Here is a 22,119-nt window from a genome sequence, read left to right as displayed (position 1 = left end):
ACTCGGGAAATCTGCCCTCTGATTTAGTTTCCCTTTCAGGTGAAGTGCGGACAGGGAAGCCAGGTTTCTCTCCGCCCAGGATAAAACCACTACTGCTAGGGACCTGAGAGCCCTGCTCCTTGTCCCTCCCTGTTTGTTTATATAAGCTACCGCCGTAGCATTGTCCGTCATGACCCGCACATGCTGGTCCCTGATCCTGTCCTGGAAGGAGCAGAGAGCCTCCAATACCCCCCTCAACTCCTTCCAATTCGAGGAGTCTCTCCTCTCTCCTAGGGTCCACTCAACCTGAACCACTGAATCTTCTAGGTGGGCTCCCCACCCGAGAACGCTGGCGTCCGTCGTAACCTCCCTGGTTACCGAAAAAACACCACAACAGGCCCTGGGTCACATTGGCCGACTTCCTCCACCACCACAGGGACCTTTTTACACTGGGGGAAGAAGGACCCGATCCTTTAAAGATTGTACCCGTCTGTCCCACACTCTCATAACAAATAGTTGGAGGGGACGCAGATGCAAGCCTGCCCACTGCACCGCTGGGATGGAAGATGTTAACAACCCCAGCACCGAAATGGCCTGTCTCATTGTTACTGACCTGCTCCCCTGTAACAACCTGATCCCTCTGTCCAGCTTGGCAAGTTTTTCCAAGGTTAAGGTATCCCAGATAAATCCTTCTTTGGGAGGGCGCGAGACAGGACTTTTCCAAATTCAAGAGCCACCCCAGATTCTCCAGATGATCCCTCACTACCGCAATGTTTTGCTGCAGCCGGATCTCCGAGTCCGCGAAAAGCAGATCGTCCAAATAGGCTATAACCGCAATCCCTCTTAAATGGATGGGAACCAATGCTTGTCAGTACTTTGGTAAAAACCCTTGGGGAGGAGGATAGTTCCGAACGGCAGGGCCCTGAATTGCCAATGGCAATTGTTCTGCCAACCTGAGAAAGCGCTGAGAGGGTTCTGCGATGGGTACATGAAGGTAAGCGTCTTTTAGATCTATAGAGGCCATGAATGCTCCTGGCGGGAGTAGGGCTCTGATTGTGAAAATAGAGTCCATGCTGAATTTTTTGTACCGCACCGATTTGTTCAGGGGCTTTAGGTTCAGAATCAGCCTGAAGGCTTCTAACGGCTTTTGAACCACGAATACATGGGAATAGAAACCCCTTTCCGCTACTGGGACCTTGGCTAAGACTCTCTGATCCTCCAAGTCCCTCAGCGAGTCCATCAAGGCTGAGGCCCTTGCCGGACCGCTTGGCAGAGCTGTCACAAAAAAAAAAAAAAAAAAAAAAAAAAAAAAACCTTTCTGGCAGCGGTTCTGAAAACTCCAGCTGATAACCCCTTCTCACAATGTCTAAAATAAAGAGGCTGGAAACCGCCGCTTCCCACTGTGAGAGAAAGGCTGCCAATCTTCCTCCCACAGGGGGAATCGAGTCATCGTGGCTTCTGGGGCTGTTCAGGAGGACGAAAAATCCCCCCGCCTCTCCCTCTCTGCCCCCAAGACCTTCTCTGTCCCTCTGACCTGAGGCTCTGTCTTTTTGCCGGGCGTGATTTCCGAGTCCGCACCTCCTGCATCTTCCTCTTTAGGGGGAAGGACTTTTTCCTGTCTGCCGTACGGTCTAAAACTTCCTCCAACCCAGGCCCGAACAGGAAATCCCCTGCAAAAGGGATGCCACACAACTTAACCTTTGATGTAATATCACCCTGCCATGTTTTCAACCATAAAGCCCTCCTAGCTGAGTGTTTGTTAGGGCAGCTGACCTGGCCCCCAACTTCACAGACTCTGCGGAAGCATCCGCAATATACCCCACACCTTGTAATAAGGTTTCAAATGAAGCCAGAATTTTTTCTTTGGGGGAGTCGGCCAAAATATGGGCCTGCAAATGTGTTAACCAGTATTCTAGATTTCTGGCTATAACAGTTGTGGCCATGGCAGGTTTCAGATTTGACAGGGTTGAATCCCAAGCCTTTTTAAGGAGGGATTCCGCTCTCCTGTCAAACAAATCTGGCAAGACCCCCATATCCTCAAACGCCAGGTCCGTTTTCCTCGCTGTCTGTGAAAAGGCTGCGTCGAGCTTGGGGTTTTTATTCCACAAGGCCCCGGGATCCTCACTAAACGGAAACCTCCTCCTAAGAGCTCTAGAAAAGAAGGGCTTCCTTTCCGGGTCCTGCCACTCTTTCCTGATGGTATCTACTAAGATCTTGTGTACCAGGAAAACTCTATGTTTTTGTTCCTCCAACCCCTGGTACATCTGATCATGTAAGGACAAGGTCTTAACTTCCTCCTTCATGTCTAACGTTTCGTATATGGTCCCTAGGAGGTCATCTACCTCCTCCAGGGATAACTTGTACCGGGACGGGCCCCTGCACTCATCTGAGGGACCCTCCCCTGCTGACTCCTCTTCCGACTGGGAATCCACTGAGGGTTCCTCGTCCTCCCCTGTAACGAGGGGTTCCCTGCTCCGACTGGCTGAGGCCACCGGGGGGGGGGGGGGGACGACAAGGGGCTGTCTGGGGAACGGCCAACCTTTCTATTAGACTCTTGAAAGAGTCGAAGGTACTGGTCAACTCCTTCACTGATCTGACCAAGTCACCCTGTTATGGCCTCTCCTCCTTCACTAACCCTTCGATGCAAGGGCCGCATAGAACATTTTTCCATGATTCCCTTAAAACTGACTTGCAGGACGGGCATCTGCATTTAGGCTCCTGATGTTTTAGCTTCTCCCGGGCCTTGCCCTGAAAGACAAAAGGAGCAGAAAGATGAGCCTATCACCCAACCGCCACCAACTCCCCTGCCCCCCCCCCCCTCTACTTCCCCGGCAGGGCCTGACACCCCCCGCCAGGACCCTCCCCCTGCCTAAAAGACCCTCACCACCCGAGGGTCCAGGAAAACCACAGGAGCTAGGGGCCACCAGGTAGGGTAGGACTCCTCTGAGTCACCTTACCTGAGACTCGCTGGTGCTGGCTTCCCCTGGTCCCAGTGCATCCGCTCCCGACATCTTCCCAGGAGGGTGGTCGCCTGATGTGGTAACCTGTCCCCCAGGCTGTTCCGCTCCACACCGCCATTTGAATCGCGCGCTGCAGTGTCTAGGGCCACGGCCGGAAGTGGAAGCCGCGACCCTGGGAGAAGCCCCGCCCCCTCCGCCGGAACTGCTGTCACCCGACATCCGGCCCGGCAAGCTCCACTAACTGCTGGCATGGGAAGGAGCGGAACTCCTCCCCGATCCTCACCAGATCCCACTGCGGCCGCCCCGACGTCCCGCAACTCACCGGAGGGGGGCGAAGAGCAGGTACGTGCTGCTCCCTGTCTCCCAGGGTGCACGCTCACTGCAAAGGCAGCAGGCCCGGGGAGGATCGCAGTCGGACACTCCGACCTTCATTCCCTGCTGCCCTGAGTCTCTCAGCCGGCTCTCTGACCCTGACTCGGACCTGACTATCCCCTGACAGCACCTTCAGCTTCCTTACGTGTCTCCCCACCGGAGGAAACACCTGAACTGCGGTCGGAGGGGAGTGGAGAGCTTTTTCATTTTGGGTGAAGGTGTTTCCTCAGGTGAGGAAGAGCCGAGGTCTCTCAAGGTGCTATCCTGAAAGACGAAAGGGGAAAATTACGCAAAAAAACACATTTCAGGAAATGGGAGTATGGGTAAAGGCTAGAGGAAGGGTGGGGAAAGAAGATAAATACACAGTTTCACAGGTGACTCTCTAGCAATACACACCAAACTGAGCATGTGCAGCTTGCCCCCAAGGCTCTGTTCTATCAGCAGATGGATTGGGGACTGTGGAAAAAAGGGAGGATCAGAGAAGACGGGATCAAATTTTTTTTTTGCACAATGCAGAGGATTAACCCCTTAGGTTCTACAGTGAGTATAAAAAGCATGCTTTACTGCGTATACAGACTGATTTTACTGTTGTGGATTTAGTAACACTTTAAATGCATGGTCCAAAGCACTCCAGCAAAGCTCCGTAGGACTTGGTCTTCTTCTTACTCCCTCAATTCAGTGTCACCTCCCAACCTCACCATTTCTACCCTCAATACACATTCTTTAAATGCCTGGTCCTTTACACAAGAGTACATTTGGGACCAGTTATGTTTATGCTATATTCTGTAACTTCTCAAAACATAAAGCTGAATTCCAGGTATTTTTTTTGTATAGTTACACTGGCCCAGATTGGAATAATGCAAGTATGCATATACCATACCTGGTCAATCCTTATGGAAGAGGAGGATCACTATAGTAGACACCACCAAAACAGCAACCCTTGCCCTTTGCCGAATCCTGCTTCTGCCGTGCTGCATAGTGACCACAGAGAATATGCATGGGTGCCATCAGAAAATGCTTTTCATTTTTCTTAATGAATGCAAGGTGTTCTGTGATTAAGCAGATAGAGATTGTGACACTGCTGCCCCGTGCCTCTCCACCTCATCCAGTCAAAAAAAGCATTACATTCATTGAGAAAAACAAAGCATTCTCTGTCGCCTGTGCCAATCAAGTGACCCCCGTGGTTACTAAACAGCAGGGCAACCATGTGGCATGTGACCCAAAAGACAGCATGGATTACTGTGGTAGCTGTAGCCACTACAGTGATTCTCCAATTACACAGGGATCAGCCAGGTAAGCAATGGACCAAATGTGACTATGCAAAGCAAAAAAAATATTTTTTATAATACACACACACACACACACACACACACACACACACACACACAAAAATATACTTCAAACTTGTGGATGACATCACTGGCAATCCTGCGAGAATGCACACCTCTACATAGGCCTGAGAACATTTCCATGGAATTCCTAGTCAGTGGTGCACCAAATAGGGAAGCCGGGATCAGGATAGTCTAGGGCAGTGGTGGGTAACCTTTTTTTTCAACTGAGCCAAATCTCGCCAAAAACCACGATTGAAATTTATTTTGAGAGCCACATTTTTAAAACTGAAAATACATAGGATGGTACACTGTTTTTAGTTTCAATAAGTTTTTATAGTAATTCGTCCCCCATATAGTAATTCATCCCCATATAGTAATTCACCCCCCATATAGTAATTCATCCCCCCTATAGTAATTCATCCCCCCTATAGTAATTCATCCCCCCTATAGTAATTCATCCCCCATAGTAATTCATCCCCCCTATAGTAATTCATCCCCCCTATAGTAATTCATCCCTCATATAGTAGTAGTAAGTAAGTAGCAAGTAGTAAGCCAAGTCCCCCCTGTGTCAATTCACTTACCTTTGCTCCGCGCGTTCCTCTCGCCGTGTTCCCGCGCCGTTCCGGTCTTCAGGGCGGACTGTGAGAGGAGCCTAGCTCCTCTCACGTTCGTCATGCTGCCCCGCCTACACACATCCTGACAGCCAATCACTGGCTATCAGGATGTGAGTGGCAGCGAGACTGGCCAATCACTGCATTTGAGCGCGCTGCCCTGGCTGTTTTTTTTTTTGGATCACGCTGCAGAGTCCCTGCCGCCCGAGAGGAGGGAGGGGAGCGGGCGCCCGGCACACAAGAGCCGCATTAAAGCGTGTAAAGAGCCGCATGTGGCTCGCGAGCCGCGGCTTGCCGACCACTGGTCTAGGGACCCAGCACCTCTCTCATTGCCACAGATTCCATTTAATAAGTACAGATTACCCCTCGATTAGAGCCCCCAGTGGACAGCATAGATCTAGCTACTTCTGCGTAAAGTGCTAAAGATCTAGCACAATCACATGACCCCTTTTTTCTGCATATCATGCACCACATGATCTTGCAACTTGTTGTTAAATAATACCAAGCAGCACCAGATCTCATCCAGTGCATGTGCAAGATCTGGTACAGATGTCAAACAGAAGTCCAGCACAGATCAAAGCAGAAACTGTCACTGATTCTTTTAATTTTACCACTTCCCATCCAGCATACATATACATTTATACACACACGGTATGAATGGAAAGCAGTTTTACCAGGATTATGGCTGTATCTGCAGGAAGGTTTTTGGTATTGTTTTTTCCTGGTGCCTACATGGCCGCGTACCTGTGGTTGGTTGATCCGCCCACAACCAACCCACAGGACCACATTAACTCTTTAAAAGAAAGACTGGACTCCATTCTATTTTCTCTCCCCAAGCCTGCAAGATCACGCATATCATCCGCTACCACACCGTCTTGGTGTAGCCATTACAGGTTCAAGCTCTCCTGTAGTGAGGTCCTGCTACATGGGCTGCTAAATGCGCCAATGAGTAGGGGAGACCCTAATTTTCTGTGGGTCTTTTTGGGGGCAAAAGGGAGATCACAGGAGACAAGCTCTCTCTCCTTCCTTCGCTCTTCCTATGTGTGCTGTCACCTCTTGGCTACTGTCTAGATCTGGAAAATGTCACCGGGAGCAGAGGGCCACGACCATCACCGTCATACCACCATGAGCAACCACAGGGACCTTCTCATCAACATGCCTTCCTCCTCTAGATGCTTGCGGTGCTTTGCTCACCGGCTAAGTCCGGCTTTTCCACCGGTGGGGGGCGGCCCAAGAGAAGACGTGATAACGTCATCACGCAAGCACAGTATATTGCCTAAAGTATTGCAACACCTGCCTTTACACGCACATGAACTTTAATAACATCCCGGTCTTAGTCTGTAGGGTTCATTATTGAGTTGGCCCACCCCTTGCAGCTATAACAGCTTCAGCTCTTCTGGGAAAGCTGTCCACAAGGTTTAGGAGTGTGTCCATGGGAATGTTTGATCAGTCTTCCAGAAACTAATTTTTGAGGTCAGGCACTGATGTCGGACGAGAAGGCCTGGCTCTCAGTCTCTGCTCTAATTCATCCCAAAGGTGTTCTATCGGGTTGAGGTCAGGCCAGTCAAGTTCCTCCACCCCAAACTCGCTCATCCATGTCTTTATGGACCTTGCTTTGTGCACTGGTGCACAGTCATGTTGGAACAGGAAGGGGCCATCCCCAAACTCTTCCCACAAAGTTGGGAGCATGAAATTGTCCAAATTGTCTTGGTATGCTGATACCTTTAGAGTTATCTTCACTGGAACTAAGGGGCCAAGCCAAACCCCTGAAAAATAACCCAACACCATAATCCCCCCCTCCACCAAAAACATTACAATTAGCACAAGGCAGTCAGGCAAGTACCGTTCTCCTGACAACCGCCAAACCCAGACATGTCCATCGGATTGCCAGAAAAGCATGATTCATCACTCTAGAGAACACATCTCCACTGCTCTAGAGTCTGGTGGCGGGGTGCTTTACACCACTGCATCTGACACTTTGCATTGCACTTGGTGATGCAATGCTTGGATGCATCTGCTCGGCCATGGAAACCCATTCCATGAAGCGCTCTATGCACTCTTGTGGTAATCTGAAAGCCACATAAAGTTTGGAGGTTTTTAGTTATTGACTCTGGAGACAGTTTGCGACTTCTGTGCACAGACCCTGTTCTGTCATTTTACATGGCCTATCACTTTGTGGCTGAGTTGCTGTTGTTCCCAGTTGCTTCCACTTTGTTATAATACCACTAACAGTTGACCTTTATTAGCAAGGAAATGTCACGGATGGACTTACTGCACAGGTGGCAACCTATCACGGTACTACGTTAGAGTTCATTGAGCTCCTGAGAGCGACCCATTCTTTCACAAATGTTTGTAGAAGCAGTCCGCATGCCAAAGTGCTTGATTTTATACACCTGTGGCCATGGAGGCGATTGGAACACCTGAATCCAATGATTTGGAGGGGTGTTCCAAGACTTTTGGCAATATATAGTGTATATACATACCACTTCCAGCATTACAGTATGAAGGTGGCTTGCCTCATATCAGGAACTGTATGTACTATTCCTGGTACCACTCTGCCCCTCCAGTACGCTCATGATGAAGCCCAGCCAGAAAAAAATAAAAAAATAAAAAGCGCATTGGGCAAGCTTGATGGAACACTTTTTGCAGCCTGCACCACTATTCACCCTGCAGAAGATTGGACAGTCAAGGCAGATCGAGACATAAGCAGTGGTCTTCTCACTCATCACACAGATTGTAGAAGTCATCTCATACCTCTAGGACATTTCAGTCCGCCACGCATTTCCTTTCATCTGGGAGATAAAGTTTAAAGGGTCTGCGGACAGGAAGCCCTCCCTGAGAGGTTGGTGTGCGAGTCATGTGAAGTCACCAGGGATAAGGAGAAAGAGAAACAAGAGTCAACAGACACCATGAAGAAATTGATCAAGGACTCGATTAGGGAATTAGCACTCTCTCATGCCACAGGCAGCCCATCTTCAAGTGAGAAGCCTGTTGATACACCCATACATCAAGTGAACTCTGACGCAAGTTCTGAGGGAGAGGAGAACACCTCAGAAGAAAGTCCCACCTCCTTTGATTTTGCAATAGTTGAGCTTTTCGTAGTTGTAGTAAAGGAAGCAATACAAACAGGAAGAGACCATGGAACCTCTTAAGTCTAGGAGGTTGTCCTCTAGGAGGTTGGATCACTAGGCTCCCTTACATCAGACTCCTAGCTCCCTGGAGCCCCTGTCAGACTCCTCTACCCCTGTTGGAGATACCTGGTAGTTGCGACCTGGTACCGGAGCACTCCAAGTCCATCCCCACCATCAGGGGCCCTGGTGAACAAGTGCTCCGGTGCTTAGACTCCGCACGCTGGGGAGGCTCTACCGGGGGACTGATAGAGGTGCTGTCAGGCGGTCCCTTAGAGAGGTATTTTCCTTATTTAAAGGAGAAATCTCCAACATTCCTGCTGATGGAGGAAATTAAAGTCTTTGTGTTGGATGAGAGGAAAAAGTGTAAAACAAACTGATTGCTCATAATAGATTCCACAGACTATATTCCTTAGCGGATACAGACACCCAGCTGTTTGATTCCATGCCTACAGTGGATGACTCGATCATTAAGTTGGCCTGGAATAGAACTCTACCTTTAGAGAATGTGGTCTGAAGAAGACATAATCAAGAGGCAGGGAGAGCCTGCAAGCCAGCTGTGGCTGTCAGGGCTCCCAGGTGTGACCAGAGGTGTGTAGCTGACGCAGGGAAACGCAGACCTCAGATATGTTATAAACAATATAATTTATTAACACTAACAATACAAACATAAACGCAGTGCAATATTAAAACATAATACAGTGCAACCAAACCAAACCAACCACCCACAGATAACAGTACATACAAGCAAGCGTCGTCAGGCAGGCCGGGTCAATATCAATAGGGCAGGTAGGTACAGGGGGAGCAAGCGGAGATTGATCGGGGTCACAGGCCAGGTTCAGCAGGTAGCAAGCAGCGTAGTACAGAGGGTCAGGCAGAGGGATGGTCAGGGTCACAAGCCAGGGATCAGAACAGGTAGCAAGCAGCGTGGTACAGAGGGTCAGGCAGAGGGATGGTCAGGAGCGAGCCGGGATCAGAGCAGGAGAAGTCAGCAGCGGTTCAGAAACAGGATGCAGGACAGACACAGGATACAGGGCCCAGGACAAACACAACACCAAGGCCGAGTCTGTGGGTCTGGCCATCCCTTAAATACCCCAGCATAATCAGTTCCAGGTGTTAGCTGGCTGCAAAGTTGAGTCTCTGATTGCTGGGAGCATCCGCTGACCAGCCCTGGTACTGCAGATCAAAAGGCAGGTGAGTCCCACCATTGCTGGCCAGTCCATTCCTGACAGTGGCTCTGAGCTCAGTACTAAGAGCAACCAGAGTTGGCCCTTAGACAAGGTATAGACTTGGATCAGATCATCAAGGCCTTGGATGAACTGACGCTAGCCTCAGATTTTGTTGCAGAAGCTGCCATAGGATATTCTGAAGTGCTCTGCTAGATCGATGTTATACTCTACCACAGGAAGAAGGAAGCCAGGACTAAGGTCATAGACCTCTCTTCAAAACAAACCTGGGGTCGTATACCCCATGATGGCAAGGCACTATTTGGCAAAAAACGGGACACTGTAATCATTAGAGTCACTGGAGGGAAGAGTGGCCTTATATCCAAAGACAGAAATAGGAGAAAGTTGGCGTCAAGAGCCGCATTCCAGCAAAAACATATTGGCCTGGCAGAGAATACAAGAGGGGCTAGAAAAGTTCACAGGCCACGGTTTTAAAAATGAAAAAGTTGAAGGCATCATCCTCTATGCAGGAAAAACAAAAATCATTTTTATTTCATGCGCACCCAAGTCAGTCCGGTGGGTGCTCTGCTCGCCTCAGACCATTCACTCGGGTTTTAGTGGAGGATTGTACAGATCAGTGGGTGGTCTCCACGATCCAGCAAGGCCATTTCTGGAATTTCAGGCTTTGTCCACCCCAGGAAAAGCTAATGCGCTAAGCCAGTATGTTTAGATTTTCATTCAACAGGCGGTGATTCCAGTTCCAAAGTCAGAGAAATTCTCTGGCTTTTATTCCCTGGCATTTCTAGTGCACAAGAAGTGGGGAGGTTGAAGACTTGAAAAGGCTAAACAGATTCTTCCTCTTAGAACATTTTAAAATGGAATCTCTCAATACAGTCACCCTAGCCATCCAGCCTGGGGATAGGATGGTCTCTATAAACCTCCAAGATGCTTATCTGCACATACCAGTCCATCGCAACTTCCAATCTTATCCAAGATTCAAAGTGGACAAATTGGACCTGCAGTTCCAGTGTCCACCTTTCAGCATTTCGATGGTGCTCAGAACCTTCAAAAAGGTTCTAGTAGCAATCTTAACTCCCCTTCGGGAGAGGGAAATTCATGTACAACATTATTTGAACGACATTCTAATCCTGTCTCAGAACAGAGACCGAGGATCCATCACCACGAAATCATGAATACTGTAATCTGTTTTGAATGGCTGATCAACCTCACCAAAAGCCAGTTTATTCCAATGCAAATGGATGGTATATCTCGGAGTCCTATTCGACATCCAGGGACAGTCAGTATCACTTCCACCAGAGCACATACTAGTGATGATACAGAGTGAATCAGAATGGCTAAGTCTCCGAGGTTTCTTTCCTCCTGAATTCGGATGGTGAAGTGGACTCGCTGGCATCATCGAACATTCTAACATGGGGTTTTATCCCAATGCAGGAAGAATTCTTGGTCACAGCAGATTATAACTCTGGAAATTAAGTCTAGTCTGTGATAATGGACAAGATCACAAAACCTTCAAAACTACTGCCACCTTGACCCCCTCCTCCTGGATCATTCTTACATTTGACGCAAGTCACAGTTAGTCTGGCTGAAAAAAAACAAAAGTCCATCCAGTTCGACCATAAAAAAAAAAAAAAAGGTTATAACCCTATACCCAGTCGGGTCGGTTGGGTTGGAGCGCCCAGTGCAATTGCAGAATGATTCAACACATCAAATACAGTTTTCAACATCCTGGAACTGAGAGCTGCTTGGATGGCCATTTCCCACTTGGCCCCTCATCTCAGAGGGAAGTTACTCTTGCTGCAGTGAGACAACAGGGTAGCAGTGGCCTATTTTCAGAACCAGTGCAGAAAACACAGCAGATCTTTGTTGAAAGAAGTAGCCCTGATCTTATCTAGAGAAGAGGGGAACCTGGTTTCAGAATCTACTAGTGGACCTTCTTTCCAGAGACGCTGCCAAAAACGATGAGTGGTCTCTAAATTAGTAAGTATTCTAGCGGATCTGTTAGAAGTGGGGTCACCCTCAGATAGATATTTTTGCATCCCCACTGAACGCCAAGACACCCCTGTTTTTCACGAGATATACTTCCCAGGAGTCCGCGGGAGTGGATGCTCTAGCCCAACCATGGATTTTCAAGAGGGGGTATGGCTTTCCCCCAGTTCCTCTGATCTTGAGATTCCTTCAACACCTGGTGGAAAAAAAAAAAAAGTGACCGTTCTAGCGGCAAGTCCCTCCTGGACAAAGAGGCCATGGTTCACGCTCTTGACCCTCTCTGCAAACCTCTAGTTCTCCCAAAGCTGCAGAATCTGCTCATCCAGGGGAACTACATCCATCCTCATCTGGAAGTTCTGGATTTGAGGGTATGTACAGTGAAGGAAATATGTCTTTGATCCCCTGCTGATTTTGAATGTTTGCCCACTCACAAAGAAATGATCAGTCTAAAAATCGCATGGTAGGTATATTGTAACAGACAGAATAGCAACAAAAAAATTCAAAAGAAATGCATGTCTAACAAATTATGCACTGATTTGCATGTTCATGAGGGAAATAAGTATTTGATCCCCTTCACAAAACATGACTTGGTACTTGGTGGCAAATCCCTTGTTGGCAATCACAGATGTTTCCTGTAGTTGGCCACCATGTTTTCACACATCACAGGGAGGGATTTTGGCCCACTCCTCTTGGCAGATCCTCTCCAGGTCATTAAGGTTTGGTGGATGATGTTTGGCAACTCAAACTTTCAGCCGCCTCCACAGATTTTCAATTGGATTAAGGTCTGGAGACTGGCTAGGCCACTCCAGGATCTTAATATGCTTCTTCTACAACCACTCTTGTTGCCTTGGCTGTGTGTTTTGGGTCATTGTCATGCTGGAACACCCATCCACGTTCCATTTTCAATGCCCTGGCTGAGGGAAGAAGGATCTCACCCAAGATTTGATAGTACATTGCCCCGTCCATTGTCCCTTTGATGCGGTGCTGTCCCCTTAGCAGAAAAACATCTCACAAAGCAGAATGTTTCCACCACAATGTTTGACAGTTGGGATGGTGTTCTTGGGGTCAGACAGCATTCCTCCTCTTCCAAACACGGCTGTTGTTGAGTTGATGCTAAAGAGCTCAATTTTGGTCTCATCTGACCACAACACTTTCAACCAGTCCTCCTCTGCATCATTCAGATGTTCAGTGGCAAACTTCAGACAGGTCTGGACATGTGCTTTCTTGAGCAGAGGGACCTTGCGGGCACTGATCATTGACACTCCACGAGGTGAGACTTTGCATGGTGCACCAGACCTAGGGAAACTGACAGTTGTTTTGTGTTTCTTCCATTTGTGAATGATTGCGCCAACTGTTGTCACCTTCTCACCAAGCTACTAACTCATTTTCATCTTCAAGAAACCAGTTTGAGATGATTTGAGCTTTGTGACATGGTGCATTATGCTGCTGGACGTAGCCATCAGAAGATGGGTACACTGTAGTCATAAAGGGATGGACATGGTCAGCAACAATACTCAGGTAGGCCGTGGCATTTAAACTATGCTCAACTGGTACAAAGGGGCCCAAAGTATGCTAAGAAACTATGCCCCACCCTATTACTCCATCACCAGCCTGAACCGTTGATACAAGGATGGATCCATGCTTTCATGTTGTTTATCTCAAATTCTGACCCTACTCTCTGAATGTCACAGCTGAAATCGAGACTTATCAGACCAGGCAGGAGAATGTCATGAACCCCAAGTTTTAATGGTTAATTTCCATGAAGTATGAAAATTTCTGCCAGATCTTATAGTAGGTATTAGTGGATGTTTTCCTGGCTTGTAGCAGGGTCTGAATTACTTTGTGGGAGCAGCCCGTTTTCTCCAACTTTCACCCCTCAACTTACAGTGAAGGAAATAAGTATTTGATCCCCTGCTGATTTTGAATGTTCATCCACTCACAAAGAAATGATCAGTCTAAAAATCGAATGGTAGGTGTATTGTAACACAGAGACAGAATAACAACAAAAAAATTCTATAGAAATGCACTGATTTGCATGTTCATGAGGGAAATAAGTATTTGATCCCCTTCACAAAACATGACTTAGTACTTGGTGGCAAATCTCTTGTTGGCAATCACAGAGGTCAGACGTTTCCTCTAGTTGGTCACCAGGTTTGCACACATCTCGGGAGGGATTTTGACCCACTCCTATTGGCAGATCCTCTCCAAGTCATTAACCCCTTCACGCCTAAGGGTAAAACAAATCTAAATGCCCAAGCACAATTCTGCAACGTTGACATGTTAGTAAAACCGTACATATCGTCACAACTACTTTGTACATCCAGGTGGATTATACCTTGTTTTTTTCAGGACAAATTGGGCTTTCATTTGGTGGTAAATGGTCATGGATAGCTCCTAATTTTTTTTTATTATTAAAGGAAAACTGGGCCAAAATAGTAAAAAAAATCATTTTTTTAAATTTAACTGTGTGTTTCTTGTTACGACCATAACCTACCACCAAAGAACAACCCAAAATACATTCTCCAGTTCTTGACGATCGCAGCGATACCATATATGTGTATGTTATTTGTTGTTTGTACCCGTAGTACAGCCCAGAAACAACAGTGCTCATTTTGTTTTTGTCTTTTTTTTTTATTTATTTTTTTTTACATAAAACACACTGTCACTGACATTAACACTAACACTAACTGGCACTGATACCAATTTTTTTTTTTTTTAATCCTGACCTTTGACCCTGACCTTTGCCCTTGACCCAAACACTAACCCTGGTACTGAACTAGATCAAACCTTGATCTAGGTATTTTTCTTTATTTTTTAATATTTATTTATCTTTTTTTTTTTTTTTACAAACTTTTTTTTTCTCTCTCTATGTCAGGAGTTAGAGAGATACAATGTATCTCTCTTCTCCATTCATAGAGAGAGAGAAAACAAGGGGGCCGGGCTGCACAGTGATTGATCACTGTGATAGCCAATCAGAGGCTATCACAGCGATCACGTGACCCGGAATCGGGAGTCCCGGGTCCCGATCGTTAGAACGGGACCCGGGGCTCTCAGTGACACCGCGGTCTTGGTGCTGGGAGCGCGCCGAGCGGCACGCTCCCAGCACAAAGACAGGTACGCAAATATGCGGCCCCACGGAAAAAATCCCAAGTCCGTGAGGCCGCATATTTGTGTTACGTCGGCGTCAAGGGGTTAAGGTTTGGTGGCTGACATTTGGCAACTCGAACTTTCAGCTCCCTCCACAGATTTTCAATCGGATTAAGGTCTGGAGACTGGCTAGGCCACTCCAGGACCTTAATGTGCTCCTTCTTGAGCCACTCCTTTGTTGCCTTGGCCATGTGTTTTGGGTCATTGTCATGCTGGAACACCCATCCATGACCCATTTTCAATGCCCTGGCTGAGGGAAGAAGGTTCTCACCCAAGATTTGATGGTACATTGCCCTGTCCATCGTCCCTTTGATGAGGTGTAGTTGTTGTGTCTGTTAACAGAAAAATACCCCCAAAGCAGAATGTTTCCACCACGTTTGACAGTTGAGATGGTGTTCTTGGGGTCATAGGCAGCATTCCTCCTCCTCCAAACATGGCGAGTTGAGTTTATGCCAAAGAGCTCGATTTTGGTCTCATCTGACCACAACACTTTCAACCAGTCCTCCTCTGCATCATTCAGATGTTCAGTGGCAAACCTCAGACGGGCCTGGACATGTGCTTTCTTGAGCAGAGGGACCTTGCGGGCACTGCAGGATTTCAATCCTTGTCGGCGTAGCGCGTTACCAATTGTTTTCTTGGTGACTGTGGTCCCAGCTGCCTGGACATCATTAACAATATCCTCACGTATAGTTCTGGGATGATTCCTCACTGTTCTCATGATCATTGATACTCCACGAGGTGAGATCTTGCATGGTGCACCAGACCTAGGGAGACTGACAGTTGTTTTGTTTTTCTTCCATTTGCGAATGATTGCACCAACTGTTGTCACCTTCTCACCAAGCTGCTTGGCGATAGCTTGGTAGCCCAGTCCATCCTTGTGTAGGTCTACAAACTTATCCCTGACATCCTTGGACAGCTCTTTGGTCTTTGCCATGGTGGAGAGTTTGGAAAATCTGATTGATTGCTCCTGTGGGCAGGTGTCTTTTATACAGGTAACAAAATGAGATTATCAGCACTCCCTTTAAGAGACTGATTCTAATCTTAGCTTGTTACCTGTATGAAAGACACCTGGTAGCCATAAATCCTGCTGAATGATAGGGGATCAAATACTTATTTCCCTCATGAACATGCAAATCAGTGCAGAATTTGTTAGACATGCATTTCTTTTGAATTTTTTGCTGCTATTCTGTCTCTGTGTTACAATACACCTACCATTCGATTTTTAAACTAATCATTTCTTTGTGGGCAAGCATTCAAAATCAGCAGGGGATCAAATACTTATTTCCTTCACAGTATATATGCGCGATTATGTATTTCCAGGTAGGGTGCACCCTACCTGTTCTGCTATTGGCTCCTTGGCATTTCAATCGCTGATTCTTGGCCGAGACTCGGTAATCATCGGTGGAGCTGACAGGGGAGAGGTCTGTATGTAAATACAGATCTCTCCCCTGCCAGCACGAACAGGCTGCTTTGTATTGCTCAACAATACACAGCAGCTTGTTTCCCTAGTAAAACACACACACAGTACATGTAGTAACACAGCACACAGTTAACCCTTTGATCGCCCAGACATTAACCCTTTCCTGCCCAGTGTCAGTGCTTTTTATTAGCACTGATTACTGTATTAGTGTCACTGGGGAAGTCAGTGGCAGTTAGTAAGATCCTACCCAGTGTCAGAATGCACACTGCAGTCCCACAATAAGTCGCTGATCGTCCACATTACTAGTAAAAATAAATAAAAATTCCAGTATATATGCTGCCATTTGTAGATGCTATAACTTTCACATAAAACAATTTACATATTTTTTTAGCAAAGACATGTAGCCAAAATTTGATTTTTAAACATTTTTTTTACTAGACATATTTAATAGCAAAAAATAAATATATATATATATTTTCAAGAAAGTCGGTATTCTTTTGTTTATAGCGCAAAAAAACAAACAAAAAAAATGCACAAGTGATCAAATACCACTGAAAGGAAGCACAATTTGTGGGGAAAATGGCATAAATTTAATTTGGGTGCAGCGTTGCATGACCGCGCAATTGTCATAAAACTATAATACAAAAAATGGCCTGGTCAGGAAGGGGGGTAAATCCTCTGGAGGACAAGTGGTTAACATACCCTCTTACCACTTCTTGAAGTCTTTCACATTTGTAGTATTTTGTGCGCATTGTCTAAGCTCCTTGAACAGATATAAAATACAGACCGTGTGGACAATGTTGGAATAGGTTGTAAGCTCCTTCCACAACGTTTGGCCTCTCATATACCACTCACCATCAGTAAAGAGCACACACAAGTTGCATGTTGCACCTGAGTAGATGAAGCACTGATTGCAGCAAGGTAACGGCTTACCTGACAACTGCAAGCACCATTCACACAGACAGCGCGGCAACCTAACGAACACCACCTGAGCACACTACACAGTCATAGGAATAGACCTGCAACCAGGTGTCAAAGAGCAGCACACGCAGCGGGTGACGTCGCGCTCACGTGGTCAAACAACACAGCCTTTCATCTGACGTAAGCACGTAACGTCGTTTATTATCGGGCGGGAGTTTTGGGTGTGTAGATGAATTAGGCTGTGTGATTGCGGTCTGGTTTCAGTAATTGCAGACGGTAGGCAGGGTTCTGTGTAGCGGCCTTAGTGGATTATCGCAGTGGTATTGTGTTTACAGTGTGTAGGATGTCGTTTGGAACTGACGCATTTCCTGTCATCTCCGTTATCAGACGTGTTTTGTGCTGCCACTAGCGCTTTATCGCAAGGTCACCGCAGAGTGTGTGAGGAGGCCTCCAAACATGATTCTCTCCCCCTACTGGAAGGCCTATGTAGTGCATGTGATTTTGGTTACTGGAGTTAGGCAGCCGGACGGATTTTGAGCGCTGTCCTTCCAAAATCCTCCTTCACACAGGCTGTATGCATCAGTGTTTTGTGTGAGGGACAGTGATGTACAGGTGTTCTCTGCATCCCTATGCAAGTAATCGCATGTGAGGTGATTGGACCCAGTGGCTGCATGTACACGGTTGCTGTTCCCACAGTGACAGCCATGCAGCAACATGGCCTCAAACTCATGGGTACCTACAGGGTCGTGCTCTCTCACAGCTGCCACGTTGGAAGTAGCGACTATGTCCATGCAGCTGCTGCGTCCCAATTGACAGCTGCAGGACTACCCTCATGGGGATGCATGGAGCAGATTCACATGCCCCGTGTGAACAAGGCCTTACAATGATCTGTGCAGTTTGGACCAGGGACTACAGGCATATAAAAGGCCTCATTTGCATGGACATCAACAAACCTTCCACTATTTGTGTCATGCTGACCTAATTAGGTTCTAACGGTAGGATTTAGTTTTGCTGTGCTCACATTTTCTACGTTGAAAGCAGAAGTTAAAGTGTTCCTAAACCTACAACAGTAAAATCAGTCTGTATATGCAGTAAAGCATGCTTGTTATACTCATTGTGGAACCTAAGGGGTTAATTCTCTGCATTGTGTAAAAAGGCTGTTTGATCCTGACTTCTGATCCTCCCCTTCTTCCAGTGTCTCCCTCTTATCTCTTAATCAGGCATATCATGTGGAAACTCTTCACATTCTCAGTTTGGTGTGTATTACTAGAGGTGTTTGGGGGGGGGGTTATTTGTAAAGTGCATGTGATCAGTGTGAGGGTTGCGTGTTAGACTCCTGACAACCTCACCAAACTCGTGACCGAAGGATTAGCCAATCTGAAGCTGCGATGTCACGTGCGTAACAATGCCATGCCCAGCTGCACCCTGCACAACGATTTTCCAGCTAATGGACTACAAATTGATATACTGGCAGCCTGAATGTGATTGTTACTGGGTCAGGTTAATTACGCAATTAACCCTTCACACTGCCACCACCTTCTTTTTGTACAGAGAAAGAGGAAACTCTGCAATATCCGCAATAACACTATGATGGTTGAGATCATCGTCTGTATAGCACTGCCACCGCAGAAAGGTTATACAGAGGGTTAAACAAACACAGTAGTAGCTCATATTTTGGCTCATAACTTTTCCTAGGCACAAGTACCATCCCACCCGCGGGTAGATTAATATGCAGATGTATCTGAGGAACGGTTAGATATGCAATATGACATACTTGAGTGGTTCACGAGATGTAATTTTCTGCTTTCCTATGTAGTCCAGCCAAGGAGAGTGACATATCAAACTGTGTTCTCATGGCCAATCTGAAGATATGCTTATTTTTTTTGTTAGTCTCTCATTTTCCAAGATATGAGACATAGGGAAAAAATGGATTTTAAAAGTGTTATCTAGTTTCTTACTCGTCTGGAATGTCTTTGATCTCTGGGGAAGGATTGGGTTATCTTTGTACGAGGTGCCAGATGGCTCAGCTTCCCAGCCATCCCAGCACCTAGCTCAAAGATGGTATATAGCTCGGAGCTGCCTGCTGTGCCCTGGCTGGCCTGTGACACTTCCAACACACCGACCAAATGTCACTGTGACTCTCCAGAGGGAGGGGGAGAATGAGGGGAGATCTGTTTGTACAAGATGGATGATCCTTTGCCAAGATGGAGGTTGGAGCGCAAATGGTTGAACTGTGTCCCTCTCTGTGCACATGATTACTACAATCAGCACTGTCCAGACAGAGGTCAGGAGTTCTGCATCCTCCTAGAGCAGAAAAACTCCTACAAGCTTTAACCAGTGCTTTGCCAAACACTGATAGAAGTCACAAGACTGCTCTAACTGCTGATGAGAAAAGGTATTTAGCAGTTTCTATCTATCCATTCAGTCGTATCTGACCCTTGGCAATTGCATGGACCATCACTCGTATGCGACGTTTTCCATGAATTCTCTTAGCAATTATTTTACAGAGTAGGTTGCCAGGTCTTTCCCCAATTTAGCAGTTTATATTTACTAAAATACTTGCATTTCCATGTATTGTGGGAGACCAGTTAGTGAATGCAGGGTCCTGGGTTTAGTAACACTAACAGTTTGCAAGACGGTGTTCTCAACCAAGTTTGTCTCAATTTTGGGTATCCCAAGACTCACCCCAATCCCTATCCCTGTTCTACAAACAATAAAAAACCACATGAGACACTTTCTCTTTCGTTCATTGATGGACACAGCCTCTTCATATTCTTGACCATAGGATTATACTGCCCCCTACAGGAGTAGGACACTAGGCGGAAAAAAAAATTGAATTGTGTGCAGTCCCAACTGGTAGTAAACACCCTCCCTGCCATAGGTATCTCAGGTTTTTTTGTTTTTTTTTTTTTCCCAATGTTCCTTGCTGGGACCTCTGGGTTCCAAAGGGGTTTTTTTTTTTCCAATGTATCCTGGGATTTGTTTCTTGAAAATATCTTCAGTTAACAGTTGGACTGGGTGACAATGACTGGCTGGATAATCTAGATCCAGTGGTCACCCTAGTCTGGCCAGAGAGCATGAGCAGACCTTTAGATAAGTTCTGGACTGGCTGTGACATGCCCCATCCTGGACTAGGGCGGCTAGTTAGTCAAACGTCTCGTGGGGACACACATGACCGGGTGCCTACAGTCTGTGTCAGACTTACCCTGGCCGACAGCCCCACACTTCAGTGGAAAGGGGGATCTGTCTAGGTGGGGCCTTGCCTGCACTCTTCCTGCCTGGATTGGTAAGTAGATGCCCCCCTCCCTGGACACGTGGATCGCCAGTGACCACATGGCTCCTGGGGCAGCTCGTGAGTGTGACTGAGTACCCAATAGCTCTGTCAGTGTCTCCTTGGGCAGACAGCACCCCCGTTCCAGCGTAGAGGTATTATGTCAGGGGTAGGTATCCTCCTGCCTAGGGATAAGCAGCATCGTACACCCTCCTTTCCCCCCCCATGAGGGACTGGTGTGGTGCATGGGTACCTTCTGTTTCCCCCTCTGCTCCCCTGCGTGTGTTTGTGTGACTGAGCACTCCCACAAGTAGGGACTGGATACCGGGTGGTTCTGACCAGCCTGCGGTGGCATCCCTGGATGAGCAGGTGACTCCCTGCTCCTGGCAGAGGTGGCCTGCCATCTTCCCTGTTAGTCAGGCAGCCTGGGGTATGTTGGTGCTGCCTTCTGGTTTTGGCCTCTGGCCTTTCCGCAAAGCCTGCAGTGGAGAGTACATCTGCCACGTGTTCAGACTGTGTGCTACTTTAGGCCACGGCCTGTTAGGCGAGCTATGAGATCCGCCATCCTGGTTGTGGGCATGTGCCGTCCCCGGTCAGCCTTTTTCAGCCAAGCGCTCACATCCTGCAGGACTCGACTTGGTTTTCGAATGTCTAGACAGCCAGAAACCTTGCTACATTGCCTTTGGGCTTCCGCCCTGAGCTGTGAGAGGTGTTTGGCACCAGTGTCCATTTTGGTGGTCCAACAGGCAACCCCTTCTGTGTGAGTGGGTCCCATCAGGCTGAGCCTTCACTGTGAGGTGTGCTCTGGTGGCTGTGAGCTTTCTCTGGGTCATGTCGGGTGCTGGTCCTGGAGGCACAGGCGGTTGTGTGCACCTGGTTGTATCGTGCCTTTTCCTCTGCTTGCATGGCTCCATTTTGGATGTGGGCACAGCGGAGGATGGCTGGTTCCACCTGTGGCCGTTTCTGATATAGGTCAACACCGGTGCCATTGGGGATACCGCATGGACACCTGATGTTGACTCCATGCTGGAGACATGGCCATGCTGCTGGAACTTGGGGGGGGGGGGGGGGGGTGGCTCTAGTGTATTGTGGACTGTTCTGAGTGCCATGCTGAGGGCTCCTGTGGGTGGTGAGTATGTAGTAGCATTGTTGCTCCTGGACCTTCCATCTTACCTGTGGTGCCTCAACGGGTTTTTCCCCTCTTTGTCAGGACAGCACCTCACGAGACCTCGGCTCCTCCCCACCTGAGGAAACACCTCCACCCAAAACAAAAGGCCTGCCTCTCCTCTCCCCTCACGACCTCAGTTTTTCAGTGTTTCCTCAGGTGGGGAGGCACACTATGGAGGCCAGTCCAGGTGCGGTCAGAGGACCAGGAGGGCCTGGTAAGAGAGAGGGAGAGAGTGTAGCTGTGGGGGTGCCAGAGAGTCTGGTATCTACCCCCTCACAATTGCGCAGTGACAGGTGGGCCTCCTCCTTACCTGTCAGGATTCGTCCCGGCCCCCACTGAGGGGGGGTTGGGGAGCTGGGTGTCCTCATTTCCGGTGTCCAGAGGGACCAGGGGAGGAGTCCCGTTGTGCTGGCATTAGAGCTGGGCCGGATGATGGGTGACATAATTTCTGGTGGAAGAGGCAGGACTTTCCCTGGACGCGGCTTCCGACTGCGGCATGGGCAGACTGACAACTCATGGGGCCCCCGGGCAATAGGGGATCATGGGGCCCCTGTGTCCCCGCCCACACCCAAAAAAGCCAATGAAAGGTACCGGGGCATCTCATGGGGCCCCCTACTGGCTCGGGGGCAGAGGGGAAG

The 22,119-nt window shown here is 47.8% G+C and overlaps 1 protein-coding gene and 1 pseudogene across 2 annotated transcripts in view; both read right to left on the bottom strand.

Annotated features, from left to right (window-relative positions):
* Nucleotides 1-17,234, bottom strand: part of DHRS7B (dehydrogenase/reductase 7B) — an 80,141-nt gene extending 62,907 nt beyond the window's left edge. The window contains exon 1 of one of the 2 annotated variants that reach the window (XM_089691560.1): nt 17,055-17,234. In XM_089691560.1, the coding sequence (XP_089547686.1) occupies nt 17,055-17,074 (20 nt within the window). In that variant the 5' untranslated portion in view covers nt 17,075-17,234. The remainder of the gene's footprint in view (nt 1-17,054) is intronic. The other variant, XM_089691543.1, reaches the window with a different exon arrangement.
* On the bottom strand, nt 1,426-2,243 carry LOC149472140 (lamina-associated polypeptide 2, isoforms alpha/zeta-like; annotated as a pseudogene).
* Nucleotides 17,235-22,119: the final 4,885 nt, after the last annotated feature.

The sequence above is a fragment of the Staurois parvus genome, unplaced genomic scaffold (genome assembly GCF_062004578.1).
Source record: "Staurois parvus isolate SC_StPar_1 unplaced genomic scaffold, SC_StPar_1.0 ptg000022l, whole genome shotgun sequence".
NCBI classification, from domain to species: Eukaryota; Metazoa; Chordata; class Amphibia; order Anura; family Ranidae; genus Staurois; species Staurois parvus.
This window is presented reverse-complemented; position numbering and strand designations above follow the sequence as displayed.